The following is a 17,668-nucleotide window of genomic DNA, read 5'->3' as shown; positions in this document are numbered from 1 at the left end:
ATTCTGGTGTGTAGACAAGACCTCAGCTATATGGGAGACTGGAAAGAATCTAGGGGGTGAGTGAGTCTTGAGGTAGGCAACCCTAGGAGTGGTCAAACCCACACAGTAGGATTGAGCTGAACTTTATACTTTATTCTGGTTAATTTCTCTGTTATAATAAAACCAAACCCCAGGAAGGGGAGAAGTATGGACTCTACTCAGTGTGTGGACAGTGTTTGAAAGCAGACTGGGAATGGCACCTATTCCCATTGGGCTAAAGGTACATATGTCTCAAGATACAATCTGCCATTTGGGGATCAAGGAGTGTGTACATGTGTGTATGTGTCTGGATTTTCCTTTTGTTGTTTTTTTTTAAAAGGTCCCTAGTACATTTTGTACTGGTGGTAGTGAGGAACATAAGGTCTTTCTGGCAATTGCAAACAAAGTAAATCATGTTGTGGGTCTGATGCAGTTGTTTTCAGATAAAATGTTTGAGCTTTTATACTATAGAATATGACAGGCGAGAGACCATCCAGCAGTTGTGATTGAATGGGCTTAAAACTCCTGTCTGTCACCATAATATCTAGATGCCTGTTGTTATTTGCATTAAACAAACAATCGTTTATATTGGTGGTTAGACTGATCCCGCTCTCACTTGCACTGGTGTGACTCCATTGACTTTAATAGAGTTATAGCATTATAAATCTAATATGAGATCAGAATCAGTCCGATCCTGCAGTCAGCTCACAGAGGTGAAAGGGTCTATTGACTTCATGGGGGGCTCATCACAGGTAAAAAGGGTTCGTTCACCCACACAGATCTAATTGCACAGTGGGGATAAACTGATATATGGCCCTTATATAACTGAAGGTTGGAGTTGGCCATGTAGGCTTCGCTGAAACTTTGTTGCACAGATAGATGTCAGTATCGTTAAATATACTTTTTAATGTTTCATATTTGGTTCTTTCTCTTTTGGATTGTCCCTCCTTGGATAATATGTCATTAGGGATTTTCTTTCTTGCCCTTTCTTTTTAGTATTTCTGATACTTGTTGAGATAGTTCAGGAGATTGAAAAGGTCTCAAGCATGAAAGGGAAGGCATTGCTTGAGTTACGCAATGGATAATAATCCTTTCACCTACACTGTGAGGTTTTTCCCAAATACAACATCATTTGCCAGCAATATATAGTCATGGGGTAATAAAATTATGTTAATTAAAAACAGATTTATTAATAATGGAATAATTTTTTCTCATACTAAATGAAATTCCTTCTTAATCTGAGGGTAGAACTTGGCTTTATAATTCTTAGCATAATCCATTTTCAAAGTGTTATTCAAACATTTAATCCCCATATTCAGTATTGAAAATTAGCAAGGTGCATTATGGGGCTTTTCCCACTTGTCACTGAAGCATCTGATATTGGCCACTAGGATAATGAAGTTGATGAACCAATGGTTTGAATCAGTGTGGCCAAGTCTGTGTAGAAGGAATTAAGCATTCTGTGAATTAACATTTTTCTGCCTTTTTTTTATTTATGTAGAGAATTGAATGCAGTACCCACCTGTCCTGTAGACAAAGAAACAATAAAAGTGCAGGAGGTAAGAAAAGGAATAATTCTGGTAGTTATGGTTGCACGGACATCCAGCCTGTAGGGGGAAGGGCCTCCAACAGAAGAGTAAGATAAAGTAGGGACGAAGGCAGCTCTCAGCCTTTAAATGAGCAAGGGCACTGTCACCTTCATCTCTGGAAACGATGTGCAAGGAAGCTCTGTATTTGGTGATGTTTTGTTGGTGAAGTAAGACACTAATGCCTTATAGCTGGAGCTTTTACCTTACACTCCACTGAATTGTTTCAAGACAAAGTCATCTTAGTACTTTGTATTGGGAGTCCTGCCTGGAACCCAGTAGTATGTGGTCTATACCCACAGATTTGGTGGACTGGACTCATGTCTCTGGTCTTGAAATGTATGTACAGCAGCGAATAGGTTTCTTATTCTTTTAATCCCTCCTATCCTGGTTATCTAACAGGACTTCGTTTTAACATAATCTGCCACCTTGCCTATTTTCAACGTAACTCATTAATCCTGCACACTTGGTTTTTGTTGGTATTCTTTTTTGGGGGAAAAGGTCACACAATGGCTATTTTTTAAGCCACGTTCTCTTTGGAATATATTTATTTGGCCCAGAGTGTGAGCGTGAGCCCTCCCTGTACCCATGTGTTTCTGCCAGAGTGCATTCCCAGTGGATTTCACATCCCCACCCAGCAAGGAACTTGGGTATCAGGTTGTGCCCGTCATTCCACGTGTTAGGGATGTTGTAGGTATTTCACCCACCATTTTATTCAGTGGATTCACCCTCCTTTTACTGTGTGCACGAGTTGTGGTGGCAACAGTAACACAAAAAGATGATTTGGGACCATTAATACAATAGTAATACTTTGTGCTTGTTATAGTGCTTCTCATTTGAAGATCTCAAAAGAAGGCTGACAGTCTGCTCTGAGAGCTTAATTTGGCTCTCATACAACAAGTGGAAGATGCTTATGAGCAATGCATTGTATCCCCTCCTCCCAGAAGCTAAAAGCATCACCTCTACAACAGCTTCAGCCCAATGCAGGTCCTAGAATGAAAGATCAAGGTTAGCCTCAATCCCAGGTTTCCAAAGCTGCAATACAATAGGTAGCTCAATGCATAATTCATGTAGTCAGCCCGTTTTTATTTCATGTTCAAAGCATCTCACTGTTGTTCTTAGTCTCCTGGTATTGTCAGTGATTTCCTTTTACCACTATTCTCAGTATATGTTTTCAGCATGACATTGTTTGGAACCACACTAGCAGCTGGAGTGGACGCCTCTCATTTAAAAGATTTCTTGTGGTAGGTTGCTGTCCTTTGTGTTCTTAATGATGCAAGTTCGTATATTTTGTGAATGTAGGTTGCTTCCTTTGTAGGTGTTCAAAGACAATTGCTGTAAAAGAGAAGTTCTCAACTTGCAAGTATTTTGCAAAAATGCTCCTGAATGCAATTCAAAAATAATTCTGGGACGGTATCAGGTTAGTATTAAAATATCTTTATACATATTGGCCCAAATTCTGAAGTCTTTAGTCAGTCAAAACTTTGACTTGTCATAAATGAATTTGCTCTTTCCCCTTTAAACTATTGTCATTAGGTTTCAGAGTTATTACAGCATTGAGATTACTGTAACTAGAGTTTGGCCTAAGTACATACATCTTGATTTGACCTATTCAGTGTACTACTATATGTAAATATGAAACTTAAATACTAAGCCGAACCTGTTGCAGTTGTAAGTTCACATCCATTATATTTTAAATAATTGGCTTAATAAGGACTCCTGTTAACACATATCCTTTCTCTTTGTGACAATGTCTCTGTCTTTCAGCTGACTCAGTAAGACATCACTACATTGGGTCACATTCAGAAGGTTTTCTCTGCTCCTAGGAGAGTGAAAAACAGTAATTTTGTTAAAAAGAAAGTTAAAATTCTGTAGAAACTGAGAGAAAGGAGACTCAGGCATGTCGAAGCCATGGTGATGGACAATCGATGAGAACCTAGAGAAAGTATTGCTGCTGCTTGCCAATATAAATTGTTTCAGTTTGGCTCCTGTTTGAGATATTAACTGGACAAGGAGTGGAAATCAAAGCAAAGATTCTCTGAATCTTCAGACCTTTCTCTGACTTTAATTATGAGAGCCATTACTGGGAAAGTGTTGTGTTGGTTTTCTTTAAATAAACCTATGTAGTGTCTTAATATCTCTAGCAGGCACTTTGGTATTTAAGTAAGGGCACAATTAACCATAATTCTAGCTTACTCAATGCATTCGACACTCATGTGACTTTTTAAGTATGATGGTGTTTTGTTGTTGCATGGCACAGGATCACCTGCAGCAGTGCTTATTTGAAAGTGTTCAGTGCACTAATGATGAATGTCATGATCAAATTCTTCGGAAAGATTTAAAAGATCACCTAAGTCTGCACTGTAAATTTCGAGAAGAAATATGCCAGTACTGTAATCAATATGTGGTTTCAATTAATTTAAAGGTAAGATTGCGAAAGATTTCCTAAAAGTTCAACTGTTTAAATTGCTGTGAAAAAAGTTCCAAAGTTGCTGTGAGGTTTTATGCTTATGAAACAAAATTCATTTAATTATCTGAAGAACATATAATACATGTATTTTAAAACAATATTGATAACTATAGATACAAAGTTGGATTCAGTTCCACATACATCTGTTCCCTTTAAAAATACTTTTTAAAAAGAATTAATATTTAAAAAAATATTTTAATATTTTTATTTCTGACAAATTAATAAAAAATTTTGTGTGCATGCTGAAGCCAATGGGCCAAATTTATCTTCTCAGTCCGTGGAATTACACAAAGGACAAATTTGGCCTCAGATGTCTAAATCTGGTTTTTGAATATTTCAGCCAAAATGATTTAGTTGTTTCCGAGATCAAGGCTAGGGAAAAGTATACTGTTTTGCTCATATTAAAAAATTCTGGCAATATTTCCTTTGAGAGGACCTAGGACGCTATGCACGTTTTTGAGGGTTGAATTAAGGTTGCACAAGCAACTTTTAATTCTGGCATTTCCTAACTATTGAATGCTTGGTTTTTGCAACCATAACATTCTTTTAATGTTGTGGTGAGGGGGCGGGGGTTGGTATGTTTGTAATTATTTTCTGAATTCCAATGATGTGTGTATTGATGTAAGTATGTGCTGCTGTGCAGAATATATATCTTGCCTATTCCTACTTGCATGCACTGTATGATCTTTAAAAAAATGAGTTATTCATGTATAACAAGTCTGGTGTATAAGCCATTCGTAATCAATCTTTTTTTCCCCCCCAGAACCATGAGAAAAATGAGTGTCCTGATTTTCCTGTGCCTTGTCTCCACAACTGTTCTCAGATAATTCTGAAAAAGGAGGTATTATTTGTTTTATCACTTACTGTAAGTTGGCAAATTGTATCATTTTATGAAAACTAGAACTTGCATTGTAGGCCTCACTGGTCCACATTTGGTATGAATTTGCTTCATTTCTCTAGTTTTGCTACTTTTGTTTGTTCCTAAAATCGATACATGACCTTATCAAAGCATATCATAGGAACGTGCTATGCTTTGCAGAGCTTTTGCACATTGTATTATTGTAAACCATCTGTCTTGTTTGTTGACACTGATTAATCAGTCTCTATTGTATGTGACAAATGGTATCTTAACATCACTTTGGCCTTTTTGCACCCCTTATGCAGGAGTTTAGGTTCAATGAATGTATTATTCAATAATTTTATCACTACCTATTTGTTTTGTTAATATTTGCAGATGGATAAGCACTTCTCTGTGTGTCCTGAGGCAGAAGTAGATTGTCCCTATAAACAATATGGCTGTCCTATACAGGTAATCTAGACCTCCATTTGTACTGTGATTGCAGTTTGCCTCCAAAAGCACTAAAGGCTGGTAGCCTAAGTAACTATTTTTCTGTCCTATATTTCTCACAGTATCTTTCAATGTGATTTAAGATATCAAAGTAAGCAGTTGGAGCTGTTCATCTGTTTTTGAAGCATGCAAAGAAACATTTAACCACTTGCCCCAATAGACATTTCTATTAACAGGTCTGTTTATCTTCCTTTATTTATTTTTTTTACCCTCCTGCCCCCAGATTAAAAGAGGAAAGCTTGCAGACCATGAGAATGCTGCTCTGAGGGAACACATGCTACAAATTTTAGACAAGAATTCCAAATTGGAAGAACAGGTAATGAACATATATAATGAACACTCTTCAACAGTTCTTAACTGGTAAAAGTAAAGTCCAGGTTGCACATGTGGTGGGATTGGCCCAGCCTCTTCTTTAAAGAATATTAAGCTTTTCATCCCACATTTTTCAACCCAGTCAGAAACCCTTTCCAATGAAGCCAATAAGCTATCGGGGGTTCTCAAACTTCATTGCATTGTGACCCCCCTTCTGACAACAACAATTATTATATGACCCTGGGGGGGTGGAGCCCGAGCTCTGAGGTCAGGAGGGCCAAAGCCGCACCATCCTGGTGGGGGCACCGAAGCCCAAGGGCTTCAGCCGCAGATGGGGAGCCTGTAACCTGAGCCCTGCCACCCAGGGGTGAAGCCCTAGGGCTTCGGCTTAGGCCCTGGGCAGTGGGGCTTTGGCCTCAGGCCCCAGAAAGTCTAATGCAAGCCTTGGCGATCCCATTAAAATGAGGTCGCCACCCACTTTGGGGTCCCGACCCAGTTTGAGAACCACTGAGCTAGATTGAACCCCCACCCCCGCACTGCACCCTTGTGTATTCACTGCCACCGCTCTCCTTGCTGTTCTTCACCCCACACTCTCCCTTTGGGGGGGAAGAGCTGTGGACATGGCATCCTAAGTTTTGTCTAGGGGTTCCATAGTAGACTGTCTGGGAGGTGGCAAAGATGAAGGTTCAAGGGATAGGTGCCTCGGGGATTCCCAGGCCATGCCCTGTTTACAGGCAGCACCACCCACTATCTGCAGCCCCTTTCCTCCCAGTGGAGAGGAAGTTGCAACCACCTTGGAATGCACAGCGACCAACTGCTCTCTACCCCCAAGAGATGTTCCACTGTTTGGGACCCAGCACCTGGGGTTTGTATCAGCAGAAGCAGATATAAACCTCCGAATGAATTCAGACCAATGTCTGTGTTTATTTAAAAACAAAGGAGCAAAAACTGTAGAATTCTGAATCATTTACTATGTATCACATTACTGCAGTATTTGGAGCCAGTGCTTCCCCCTAACTCATCTGTTAGACTGACTAGGTGCCAATAATTTTAGTGCAATGCATTTTTAATCCATCCTAACACAGTTTGGTTCTCTGTCTCTCTCTAGAGGCTAGGTCTCCTACAGCATTTGAACTAAAAAATCTGGTTCTTTAGCTAAGCCAATAAAAGCTCATAGTTTTTACATACACAGGCAGGGATTCCATCCCCACCACTGCCCCATCCAGGGATTTTGGGTTAACGTTTTAAAATAGGAAAATAGTTGCTATATCTAGCTATGTTGGTGCAGTCTCATCAATAAACCTTTCCAGGTGTACCTATATAGCTTCCATACATTTTAATCGATTTCCTTTATGCTTTGGATAGTCTTGAGTTTTCACTCTTCATTTTCCATTGTTTAGATATCTGACCTATATAAGAGTTTGGAATTTAAAGAGATTAAAATCCAACAGCTAGCAGACACAGTTAAAAAGTGTGAAAAGGATTTCAGACAGTTTACACAGCTGCTTGGTAAAAACAGCAATTTGATGGTAAACACCCAGGTGAGATATTTACTTGATCTTTCTGACAAATTGCTTTTTTATGGCCTGGAATACAATTATCCAGCAATAGTTGTAATTGATGCCAGGACAATAGCAAACACCAGCTTTCAAAGCCATTTATTGCATGAATTTGGATTAATCTCTGGAGTGCACTGTGCCCCATATATGGATTTAAATCACTATTGTTTTTTAAAATAAAATATATACAGCCTTCCCATTATAATTAATGTGGGAGTTCCATGGGAGTTCGACCAGAGTAAGGCATGCTGAATAAGACTCATAGGACCAGTTTCCAATTTCAGTTATGCTGATGTAAATTATAGTAATGAAATCAGTTGAAATGAAGGTAATAAATGGTGAATGGTAATGAATTAGAAATTGATTCTTAGTGAATGAATGTTGAATTAATCATGAGGAAACATTTGAAGTATTCCAAAGGCAAACAAGGATATTCTTGAATGTAATATGTAGTCAATATTACTGTTGTACAAAGACATTTTAAAATCTGAAATGAAATGATTAATTTTATTAATGTGTGTTCATTCCCCTACTCCTGCATTAAACTTCAAGACTCTTGCCAGTCATATTGATAAATCTGCATGGCTGGAAACACAAGTGAGGCAGCTAATACAAATGTCAAACCAGCAGCAAAGTAAATTTGACCTGAGGCCACTGCTGGAGACAATTGAAAATATAAAGCAGAAGATTGCCTTTATGGAGACATATGACCAGCGTTTAGGTATGCTCATATTTTTTTGTTTTGTATTTTTTTGAGTAAAAACTGGTGTTACTAGAGGCTGTGATGTTGTTTATCAGTTTAGATCACTTCCCCATCAACTTGTTTGCACACGTTAGCCTGATGAGGCTCTTCAAGATGAACATCAGCCTTAACAAAAAGCTTAACCAAAACTATGTTGTTGTTTCTGTGATAAATGTCCTTGATATTCATGGATGACAGGTAAACCTTTGCAATAACTTGCATTGAATTGTGCCCTCTATCCACCCTTCTTTTACTGACCAGAGTTCTTGGTGCACAGCCCTTTAGGTGACAATGTTTGTAACTGCAGTGGCAGTTATCAAAAAGTGTAATAATTCTACAGTGAAGTTATTATAGGATTCTGAAGTTAAAAACATTAGTCTGCACAGTGTCAGGGTAAATTTACTACAGGAAGATTACACTTTTTGGTAACTTCCACTGTACTTATGCTGCTATTGGTTACCCTGTTGTTTCCTTAAATTCCAGTGGGCTCCTTTTGATGTCGTCATTGTTGTTAGGTCAGGTTCAGGAAATTTATGTACAAAAGGGTTTTATGTAAGCTGCTTTTGTGGTGCAGCCTGTAATGCTCTGCTATTGTAGGACACATGGGGCTTGGTTCTCCTTTCACTTCTATGGTGTTATTCCTCACTCTCACTTGTGAGCTCAGAATTAGGCCCCATAGTGTCAGGTTTTTTTCCCTGCTACAACCTGAAAATATTAGCATAAACTATTAGAATAATCAGTGGCACTCATTGTGCTGGAGAATGCAAAGATGACACTCCATTCTTGAAAGCTGTGAATTTAACTGACCTAGAGGAATTATGAAAAGTACCTGGAACACGACTGTTTTAATTACAAAGAAATGCTTTTAGAATAAATGACTAGAAGACAGATGTGTGTTTCTGACAGATCTGAACCAAAACCTCATATAGCTAAACACACCCAAACTTGAAGGAAGTTGGGATCCAAATCCAAAGTTTGCATCTCTGTCACATCTGTAAGATGCATGTGTGTCTGCAGTCTTCAAATGGGGGAATTAAGAGGATTCTCTTGACTCAAAGTATGTTAATGGCAACAGACTCACTGCAATAGCCAGTGCCACAAAGTTAATTGTCTTGTGTAGTTCCTGTGATTCCCCAGTTATTTCTAAATGCTGGGCTCTAGCCACTTAGTTGTTACTGTCCCCTCGTCTGTAATTCACTTTGTCTCAATGACCATTTCCCTTAACTGGATGTTTCGTGTGTCTTTCTTCCCCAGTTGTTTTGGAAGGCCAGTCCACTGAACATGATGTCCACATCAGTATTCACAAAGCACATCTCAATAAAAACGAAGAGCGGTTTAAGCTTTTGGAGGGCACATGTTACAATGGAAAACTAATCTGGAAAATCATGGACTACAAGATGAAGAAAAAAGAAGCCATGGAAGGCCGCACTGTCTCTATATTCAGCCAGCCTTTTTATACCAGCCGCTGTGGGTACAGGTTATGTGCAAGAGCATATCTGAATGGGGATGGCTCAGGAAAAGGGACGCATGTCTCCCTATACTTCGTAGTGATGAGAGGGGAGTTTGACTCGTTGCTACCATGGCCTTTCAAGCAAAAAGTTACACTTATGCTTCTGGACCAAAGTGGGAAAAAAAATCACATTGTGGAAGTCTTCAGAGCCGACCCTAACAGCAGCAGTTTCAAAAGGCCAGATGGAGAGATGAATATTGCCTCTGGATGCCCAAAGTTTGTGGCGCACACTGTGCTGGAGAATGTAAAGAACACTTATGTCAAAGATGACACTTTGTTCATGAAAGTTGTTGTGGATTTAACTGACCTAGAGGAATTATGAAGTACCTGGAAGACATGACTGTTTTAACTATAAAGAAATGCCTTCTCTCGGTGACTATTGGCCAATTTCATACAACAGTGAATTGCCACTAGTCCAACTATATTTTTGACTGCATAATAGCTACTGAGTTGCCAAAGCACCAACCTTTCTTTCTTTTTTACTTTTTCGATACTGTATTTAGGGGATCCGTAAGTCCAGTTTGATGGTGTGAACCAGATCAATGTATTCAAACCAGTATTTTTACTCTGTTCAATATATTTTGGGAGTGAATGCTTGGCTCACATCTCAAGACTGGCATTTTAAGATGAAACTACAGTAGGCCCTTTGGAACCCAGGCAAATTTGTGGTTCCAGTGACTTATAAACATCAATAGGGCTCCCATCATAGAGGTGTCTAGGTGCATTTCTCGTGGTTTTGCGAGGAATCATTTCAACACTGCCTGAATATGAAGAGATGAATCCTGATCCCAGCAGCACCCTGACTTTTAAAAACCGAGGGAGAAAAGCTGAGCCAGGTAGGAAAAACCTAGCCAGGAATTTCAGAGCTCCTAGTTATTGGAAAGTCTGGATGAAGATGTCTTATAGTTCTGGCCTGCTTACTCAGCTGTGCTGAGCACCCACAAGTCCCAGTGATGTCATTAGTGTCCCCTATGTTCCTGCTCAGTGCTTTGGGCCAGATCCTGACTTCACAGAATATCAGGGTTGGAAGGGACCTCAGGAGGTCATCTAGTCCAACCCCCTGCTCAAAGCAGGACCAATCCCCAGACAGATTTTTGCCCTAGATTTTGAAATGGCCCCCCCAAGGATTGAACTCACAACCCTGGGTTTAGCAAGCTAATGCTCAAACCAGTGAGCTATCCCACCCCCCTCATTTGTGATGAGCATCCCCAGTCCCCATTAGAAGTCAATGGAAGCTGCTGGTGTTTATCGCCTCCCAAGATTTGGTCGTTATTGGGGTTCTCAGCTCATCTACTAACCTACAAGAGTAGCAGACCAGTTGAGTCCACTGCTGGAAGGCAGGGGCAAAAGCTCTGAAACTTTTGCTCCTCTGCTGCCTGTGGAGGATTTTTTTTTTTTTTTTGGTGGCTTATCAGCCCTGCAGTGGCTCAGAACTTTGGAAAACTGCACTTGAAGAGTTCCTGCTAACATGCAGTATTCCCCAAAGACGGAGAAAAGAGGATGTGTGTGGGGAACCTTTGCTTTAAATTAGGGCTGTTGACTAATCGCAGTTAACTCATGCGATTAACTCAAAAATTAATTGCGATTAAAAAAATTAATCACAATTTTAATCGCACTGTTAAACAATAGAACACCAATTGAAATGTATTAAATATGTTGGATGTTTTTCTACATTTTCAAATATATTGATTTCAATTACAACACAGTTTACAAAGTAGACTGTTCACTTTATATTGTTTATTACAAATACTTACACTGTAACAATGGCAAACCAAAGAAAGTGTTTTTCAATTCACCTCATACAAGTACTGTTGTGCAATCTCTCTATCGTGAAAGTGCAACTTACAAATATAGATTTTTTTGGTGTGTGTGTTACATAACTGCACTAAAAACAAAAAAGTGAGCCTACAAGTCCACTCAGTCCTACTTCTTGTTCAGCCATTCACTAAGACAAACAAGTTTGTTTACATTTACGGGCAATAATGCTGCCTGCTTCTTGTTTACAATGTCACCTGAAAGTGAGAACAGGGGGTTCGCATGGCACTTTTGTAGCCATCATTGCAAGGTATTTACATGCCAGATAGGCTAAACATTCGTATGCCCCTTCATGCTTCGGCCACCATTCCAGAGGACATGCTTCCATGCTGATGATGCTCGTTTAAAAAATAATGCGTTAATTAAATTTGTGACTGAACTTCTTGGGGGAGAACTGTATGTCTCCTGCTCTATTTTACCCGCATTCTGCCATATATTTCATGTTATAACAGTCTCGGATGATGACTCAGCACATGTTCATTTTAAGAACACTCTCGCTGCAGATTTGACAAATCGCAAAGAAGGTACCAATGTGAGATTTCTAAGGATAGATACAGCACTTGATCCAAGGTTTAAGAATCTGAATTGCCTTCCAAAATCTGAGAGGGACGAAGTATGGAGCATGCTTTCAGAAGTCTTAAAAGAGCAACACTCTGATGCGGAAACTACAGAACCCGAACCAACAAAAAAGAAAATCAACCTTCTGCTGGTGGCTTTTGACTCAGATGATGAAAATGAACGTGCGTCAGTCCGCACTGCTTTGGATTATCATAGAGCAGAACCTGTCATCAGCATGCACACGTGTCCTCTGAAATGGTGGTTGAAGCATGAAGGGACATATCACTCTTTAGTGCATCTGGCATGTAAATACCTTGCGATGCCGGCTACAACAGTGCCATGCAAACACCTGTTCTCGCTTTCAGGTGACATTGTGAACAAGAAGCGGGCAGCATTATCTCTGCCTAATGTAAACAAACTTGTTTCTCTGAGCGACTGGCTGAACAAGAACTATGACTGAGTGGACTTACAAGCTCTAAACTTTTACATTGTTTTATTTTGAATGCAGTTATTTTTTGTACTTAATTCTACATTTGTAAGATCAACTTTCATGATAGATTGCACTACAGTACTTGTATTAGGTGAATTGAAAAATACTATTTATTTTGTTTTGTACAGTGCAAATATTTGTAATAAAAAATATAAAGTGAGCACTGTACATTTTGTATTCTGTGTTGTAATTGAAATCAATATATTGGAAAATGTGGAAAACATCCAAAAATATTTAAATAAATTGTATTCTATTATTAACTGTTCGATTAATTGTGCAATTAATCGCTATTGTTTTAATCGCTTGACAGCCCTACTTTAAATAAAGAATGAGCTTTTCAACAGTGCTCCATGCCCAGCAGCCCTCAAAAGGAATTGCTAGTTGCTGAGTACGTCTGGAAATCTGACCACTTCATTTACTAGAATTTATATTATCATAGAGCTTGGGGCTGTTGTCACGTAGCAGGACCCCCGCTGTGCTAGGTGCTGTACAAACACAGAACATAAAGCCTGTGTCTGCCCCAAAAAGCTCACAATCTAGGGGGCCTGACTGGGAGCTGAGTTCTCATGAAAATCCAGCCCCAACTGTGGGTACTCTGCACTTTAGGAATTTGACCCTCATTTCTTTCAGGCTCTGTTTTGCAGCTCAGATGAAGTGGGACAGCTGGGAATTTTGCTTTGAGTTCCCCCTCCATTGCAGGTGAATGTATACCTGGGTATGGGTTTGGGGGAGAAACTGGCTGCGTAAACAAGCCAGGTTCAGACACTGCGGATTACAGGAACTACTATCAAGGAAGGAGTGGGGACAAGTGCATGTGTGCCTTGCAAAAGCTTTATGGACACTTTTAAGAGGGCTCTAATTGTGCATCCATAATCATTTTGTGGTACAAGTAATAGAATGTAGATGTCTGTCTTCACTTGCAAATCAGATAGCTAGATATGGAAATGTAATTAGTTGCTCCTGCAACCCAACAGTGGGGGAAAACTTAGAGGCTCTTCTGAAAAGGCAGCAAGACATCAGGAAGGATTTGGAGTAAGCTTGTGGCGAGAGGACAAAAACTAAAGTGGAGCAAGGACTGTAGGGAACTAGGTAGAAAATGCAGGAAAAGGACAAGAACGGGTAAAATCACTAATGTGCCCTGACATTTCATATGAAAATCTTAATATAGGTTGAATGCTGTAGCTTTAGGTAATTGGCATAAAACATATTTTTGCCTTTGTTGTCTTAGATGAAATTTCCAGACTGGTAGAAATTTAACTTCCAGTGTTCTCAGGTGGATTATGGGACATGGTCCAGATAGGCATATGGTTAAAATTGGAAAGTTCTCCCTACATGCTGCTACGTTTCCACATCTTAGTGGTATATTTCTATTTTGATGCTACTGTGGTACTGTGCCGGTATATACTGGGCCACTGTGGGGATTATAGATGTTCCCAGGGACAGATGCTATGGGACAAATTCTGTTATCTGTTGTACAACTGCAATTCTCACTGAGTTTAATAGCTGTTGCACCTGTACTAGAGAGCAGAATTTGATCTTATATCTTTAATACTTTGTTTTGAAACGAATGGGCATGTGTTTAAAAAGGTGCAGCATGCCAGAACTTTGTGACTCAACATGGTGCATTAAAGTGGATCTAATGTTGATTTTTTTTTTACAGTAACATCTGTGCTGTAACTTTCAAAATGATGTAATATGAATAATGACTACTAGGACTGATGGAAGTGATATATTATAGTGCAAGTATTATAGAACTCAGAGAGATGGGAGGGCATGGTCTGGACTTGAGCAAGTCACTTAACTCCCTCGGCCTCCATTTCCTCAACTGTAAAATGGGGATAATACTTGCATCACAGGGGTGTTAGAACTAATTAGAAGATGTTTGTGCAGTGCTTTGAGCATGCAAAGAACTAAGTATTATTAGAACTCCATTTCAAATGGTTAGAGTAGGTGATGGTTTTGTGATGTTGACAAATGTTTAGTGTGTTCTTGGACAGATTTTGAAGCATGTTAAACCTTCATCCAATCCATATTGCAACCTCTCGTTCTCTAATTGTTGACTATATTTACTTTTTTGCCATGAATATAGTTTTTAAAATAATTTAAAGAAATATATGCTGAAGCACAAGCAACCCATTTTGGGTTTACGGTAACAGCTTCCTTTTAAAAGACTGCCTTTTATAAAGCATTTGCTCAGTAAATTACATTTTTAAGGGTGATTGCATTTTAATCAACTTCTTATTTATAAAAGCAGTTGAGAGTTGGGATTTTGTTTTTTCAGATGTTTTTACTACTTATAATGTGGAGTTTAGATATCATCCCGTTCCTAGTAAGGAAAGAATGTTGCATAGCATAGATGTTATAGAAAAGACAAATTGTAACTTGCATGGAAAACACCAAAAAATTTTCAATGCCGAATGTATGAGATATTTAACCTAAACAGTATACGACATTTCTACAGTAACATGTTTGTTTTTAATGTATTTATTGACCAGTTTTTAGCCTTTTTGGATAACTCTTTACTAATATATTGTCATTTTTCTATCCCATTGTCATACCTGTACCAGTAAAATATGTAAAGAATAAACTGAACTTCACCATCCTTTTAAAGTGGTTGTGGTGTTAACAACTTCAGGCAGAATTTTTGAACAGTTTTTACAGAAGAGAATGGGATACTGGATAGCTATTTGCATCCCAGAGTTTATGCTATGTACCCAAGAAAGGACACTCCTTTTGAATTACAAAGAAAACGAAAAACACCCTGTTTACGTAAGGGTATTTCAGATTTTAACATCCTAAAGCAGCTGCACATACCAGTTTATAATTCTCTACACTACACCCCTGCCAACACCCAAGATTTAGGGGTATATAGTACAAATCATGGACAGGTCCCAGGCCATGAATTTTTGTTTACTGTCCGTGACCTGTCCATGACTTTTATTAAAAATACCCATAACTAAAACATAGCCTTAGTTATGATGGTAAGAACATAAGAACGTCCATACTGGATCAGACCAATGGTCCATCTAGTGCAGCATCCTGTCTTCCGACAGCAGCCAATGTCAGATGCTTCAGAGGGAATAAATAGAACAGGGCAATTATCGAGCAATCCATCCCCTGTTGTGAAGTCCTAGCTTCTGGCCATCAGATGCTATGGGACATCCAGAGCTAATAGCTATTGCTGGGCCTATCCTCAATGAACATGGTAGGATTATCAAAGTAACTTCACTGTTGTACTGTGCCAGCTTCTTGCTTGGCCATGGGAACAGTGAAGTTCACACTTGAATTGCCAGGCTGGAGATAGAAGGTGTTGAGCCCTTCCCCAATGCAAGAACTAAAGTCTGTCCCCCTTTCTTTCCCGTGGGAGAGAATCCCCATCAAGCTCAATTCTATGACCGGGAATGTAAGTGTTGCCCAAATGTAAGAAAGCAGATCCTCAAGCTATCTATGAGAGGCAGGTATGTCAGCTCAGGGCAACTGCACTGGTATTCGCCCTCTGTGGTCCAGCAAGGTCACCTATTATCGGCTTCCAGCTCCCCAGTTATCTCCTCTCTTGGATGGAGACATGGGTCTCTTCCCCCTTCTGACCAGGATATTTCCAGGCTGTACAGTCCCCTGACTAAACTGCGATATTCTCAGCAAAAGACAGGCTGCCCAAGCAGGCTTCTTTTGCCTTCTCTTCAGAGACGATATACCACGTAATTGCCAATGATATAGGTCACCACACAGCTCTTTCTGAGCAAGCACACTTCATTCTTAAGGCAAAAGCATAAGAGAAAACACTAAAAATATAGAAGAACCTACACGGATGCTAAGAGGCTAACCAGAAATGACCCCTAACACCAACATGGGCTCTGGCAGGTGAGCAGTCCTTCAAAATCCCATACAAGGGTTTTCCTGTGGTTTTGAGTTCATAACACACTTTTGCGCAGAACAAGAACCCTGACTTTGAGTCATTTATCCAGATTGGGCTTTTGAAGAGACTGTGAATGGGTAATCACCCAGACAATGGTTTTCTGCTCAAGACGAAAATTCAAAAGGTGAGTGGTGAGTCCTTTGCATTCCCCTCATCCCAAATATTTCCTGGGAAATCCATTTCATATGTATTATCCCAACGCGTCCTTTTAAGTTCCTAATACTTCAAACTATTGCATTAGTCATGTTTCCTAGAGAAGTTACATATAATTCCACAATAACGTACTAGCAATTGCATTTTAATACAATGGATGACCTCTAAAATAATTACAGAATTAAGTTAAACCTTATTGAATTAAGGTTTGTCTAGGTTATTGTCTTGTATGTCAGAGGAGGTACAACCCGTTCAGATTGGGGCTACATCTATTTCTATTATATATTCTAAACAGCTCCCACTCCCCTTACTATGGCTCTAAATATGGGGCATTCAGTGATGCCAGCTGCCTGGACAGACGGGAAAGAGCCTGACACCTGCTTAAAAAAAACCCTCTAAAGTAAAATGGGATTGGAATAGCTCTTGTATCTGGACTTTTATCTTTAGAAGTCTCAATACCATATACATAGGTAAGCTGCAGACATGTGGACTGCAGTGTTAGCACAGAAAACTAGGTTTGTGTTCCTATTGGGATTTTTTTAGTCAGTGGCAATTAGGGGATATGAAGTATGTTATTTGATTACCCTGTGCAAATTCATCAGGAAAAATTCAGACTTGCTGTGAGCAGCCATAGTGACGAACTGTTGTGTAAGGTAATTGAGGGGAAAGTGGATTAAAATGGGTATGTGGTAAAGAAGCAAGGCACACTGTCCAATCTGGCACGCGATGCGTTTTGCCAAGGAATGTAATTTACACGCAGAGGAGAGTGTGCAGCAGGAAACGCAACTCACCTCTGTATCCAATAAAAGGTGGGGCTCGCTTTACTCGATAGCTAGGCTCCCAGAGATCAGACTTTTACTGGTGTCAGTGCACGTCACTTTCGCCCCTGGCGCACAAACGGACACAAACACCCCGGATCATCCCCGTGCGCAGCCACAGGCAGGAGCGAGCATTCAGGGCGGCCGAAGGCTGCGGCCAGGTGCTGCTGACAACGTGTCGATGCTGTTTACAAAGCTTAACCTCAGCAGCGAGTGTCGCTCCCCGGCAATCGCGGCCTGCCCCGGCCGCCGTGAACATGCACATAGGGAAAAACGGGGGCTGGAGACTCCAGCCCAGCTGTCGGGGCGGAGCTGCGCCCAGCGTAGCAGCAGCGCCGGGGCGAGCGCTGGAGGAAGCGCTGCTAGGGGCTGC

At 40.0% G+C, this 17,668-nt stretch overlaps 1 protein-coding gene and 1 long non-coding RNA gene across 4 annotated transcripts in view; one reads left to right on the top strand and one right to left on the bottom strand.

Moving 5' to 3' along the window:
* TRAF5 (TNF receptor associated factor 5) overlaps positions 1-15,010 on the top strand; it is a 37,677-nt gene extending 22,667 nt beyond the window's left edge. For all 3 annotated transcript variants that reach the window (XM_024101241.3, XM_005306341.5, XM_065589487.1), the window contains 9 exons: positions 1,520-1,577; positions 2,923-3,024; positions 3,865-4,029; positions 4,838-4,915; positions 5,309-5,383; positions 5,646-5,738; positions 7,135-7,275; positions 7,846-8,014; positions 9,290-15,010. In XM_024101241.3, coding sequence (XP_023957009.2) covers positions 1,520-1,577; positions 2,923-3,024; positions 3,865-4,029; positions 4,838-4,915; positions 5,309-5,383; positions 5,646-5,738; positions 7,135-7,275; positions 7,846-8,014; positions 9,290-9,867 — 1,459 coding nt within the window. In that variant the 3' untranslated portion in view covers positions 9,868-15,010. The remainder of the gene's footprint in view (positions 1-1,519; positions 1,578-2,922; positions 3,025-3,864; positions 4,030-4,837; positions 4,916-5,308; positions 5,384-5,645; positions 5,739-7,134; positions 7,276-7,845; positions 8,015-9,289) is intronic.
* On the bottom strand, positions 2,670-17,542 carry LOC135982503 (uncharacterized). Its single transcript, XR_010599895.1, has 2 exons — positions 17,269-17,542; positions 2,670-2,939 (listed from the first exon to the last, which is right to left on the bottom strand). It is a non-coding gene; the product is annotated as an uncharacterized LOC135982503 (long non-coding RNA).
* Positions 17,543-17,668: the final 126 nt, after the last annotated feature.

This window comes from Chrysemys picta, chromosome 3 (assembly GCF_011386835.1).
Source record: "Chrysemys picta bellii isolate R12L10 chromosome 3, ASM1138683v2, whole genome shotgun sequence".
In the NCBI taxonomy this organism is placed as follows: domain Eukaryota; kingdom Metazoa; phylum Chordata; order Testudines; family Emydidae; genus Chrysemys; species Chrysemys picta.
Note: the sequence above shows the minus strand (reverse complement) of the source record. Positions and strands in the feature narration are given on the sequence as shown.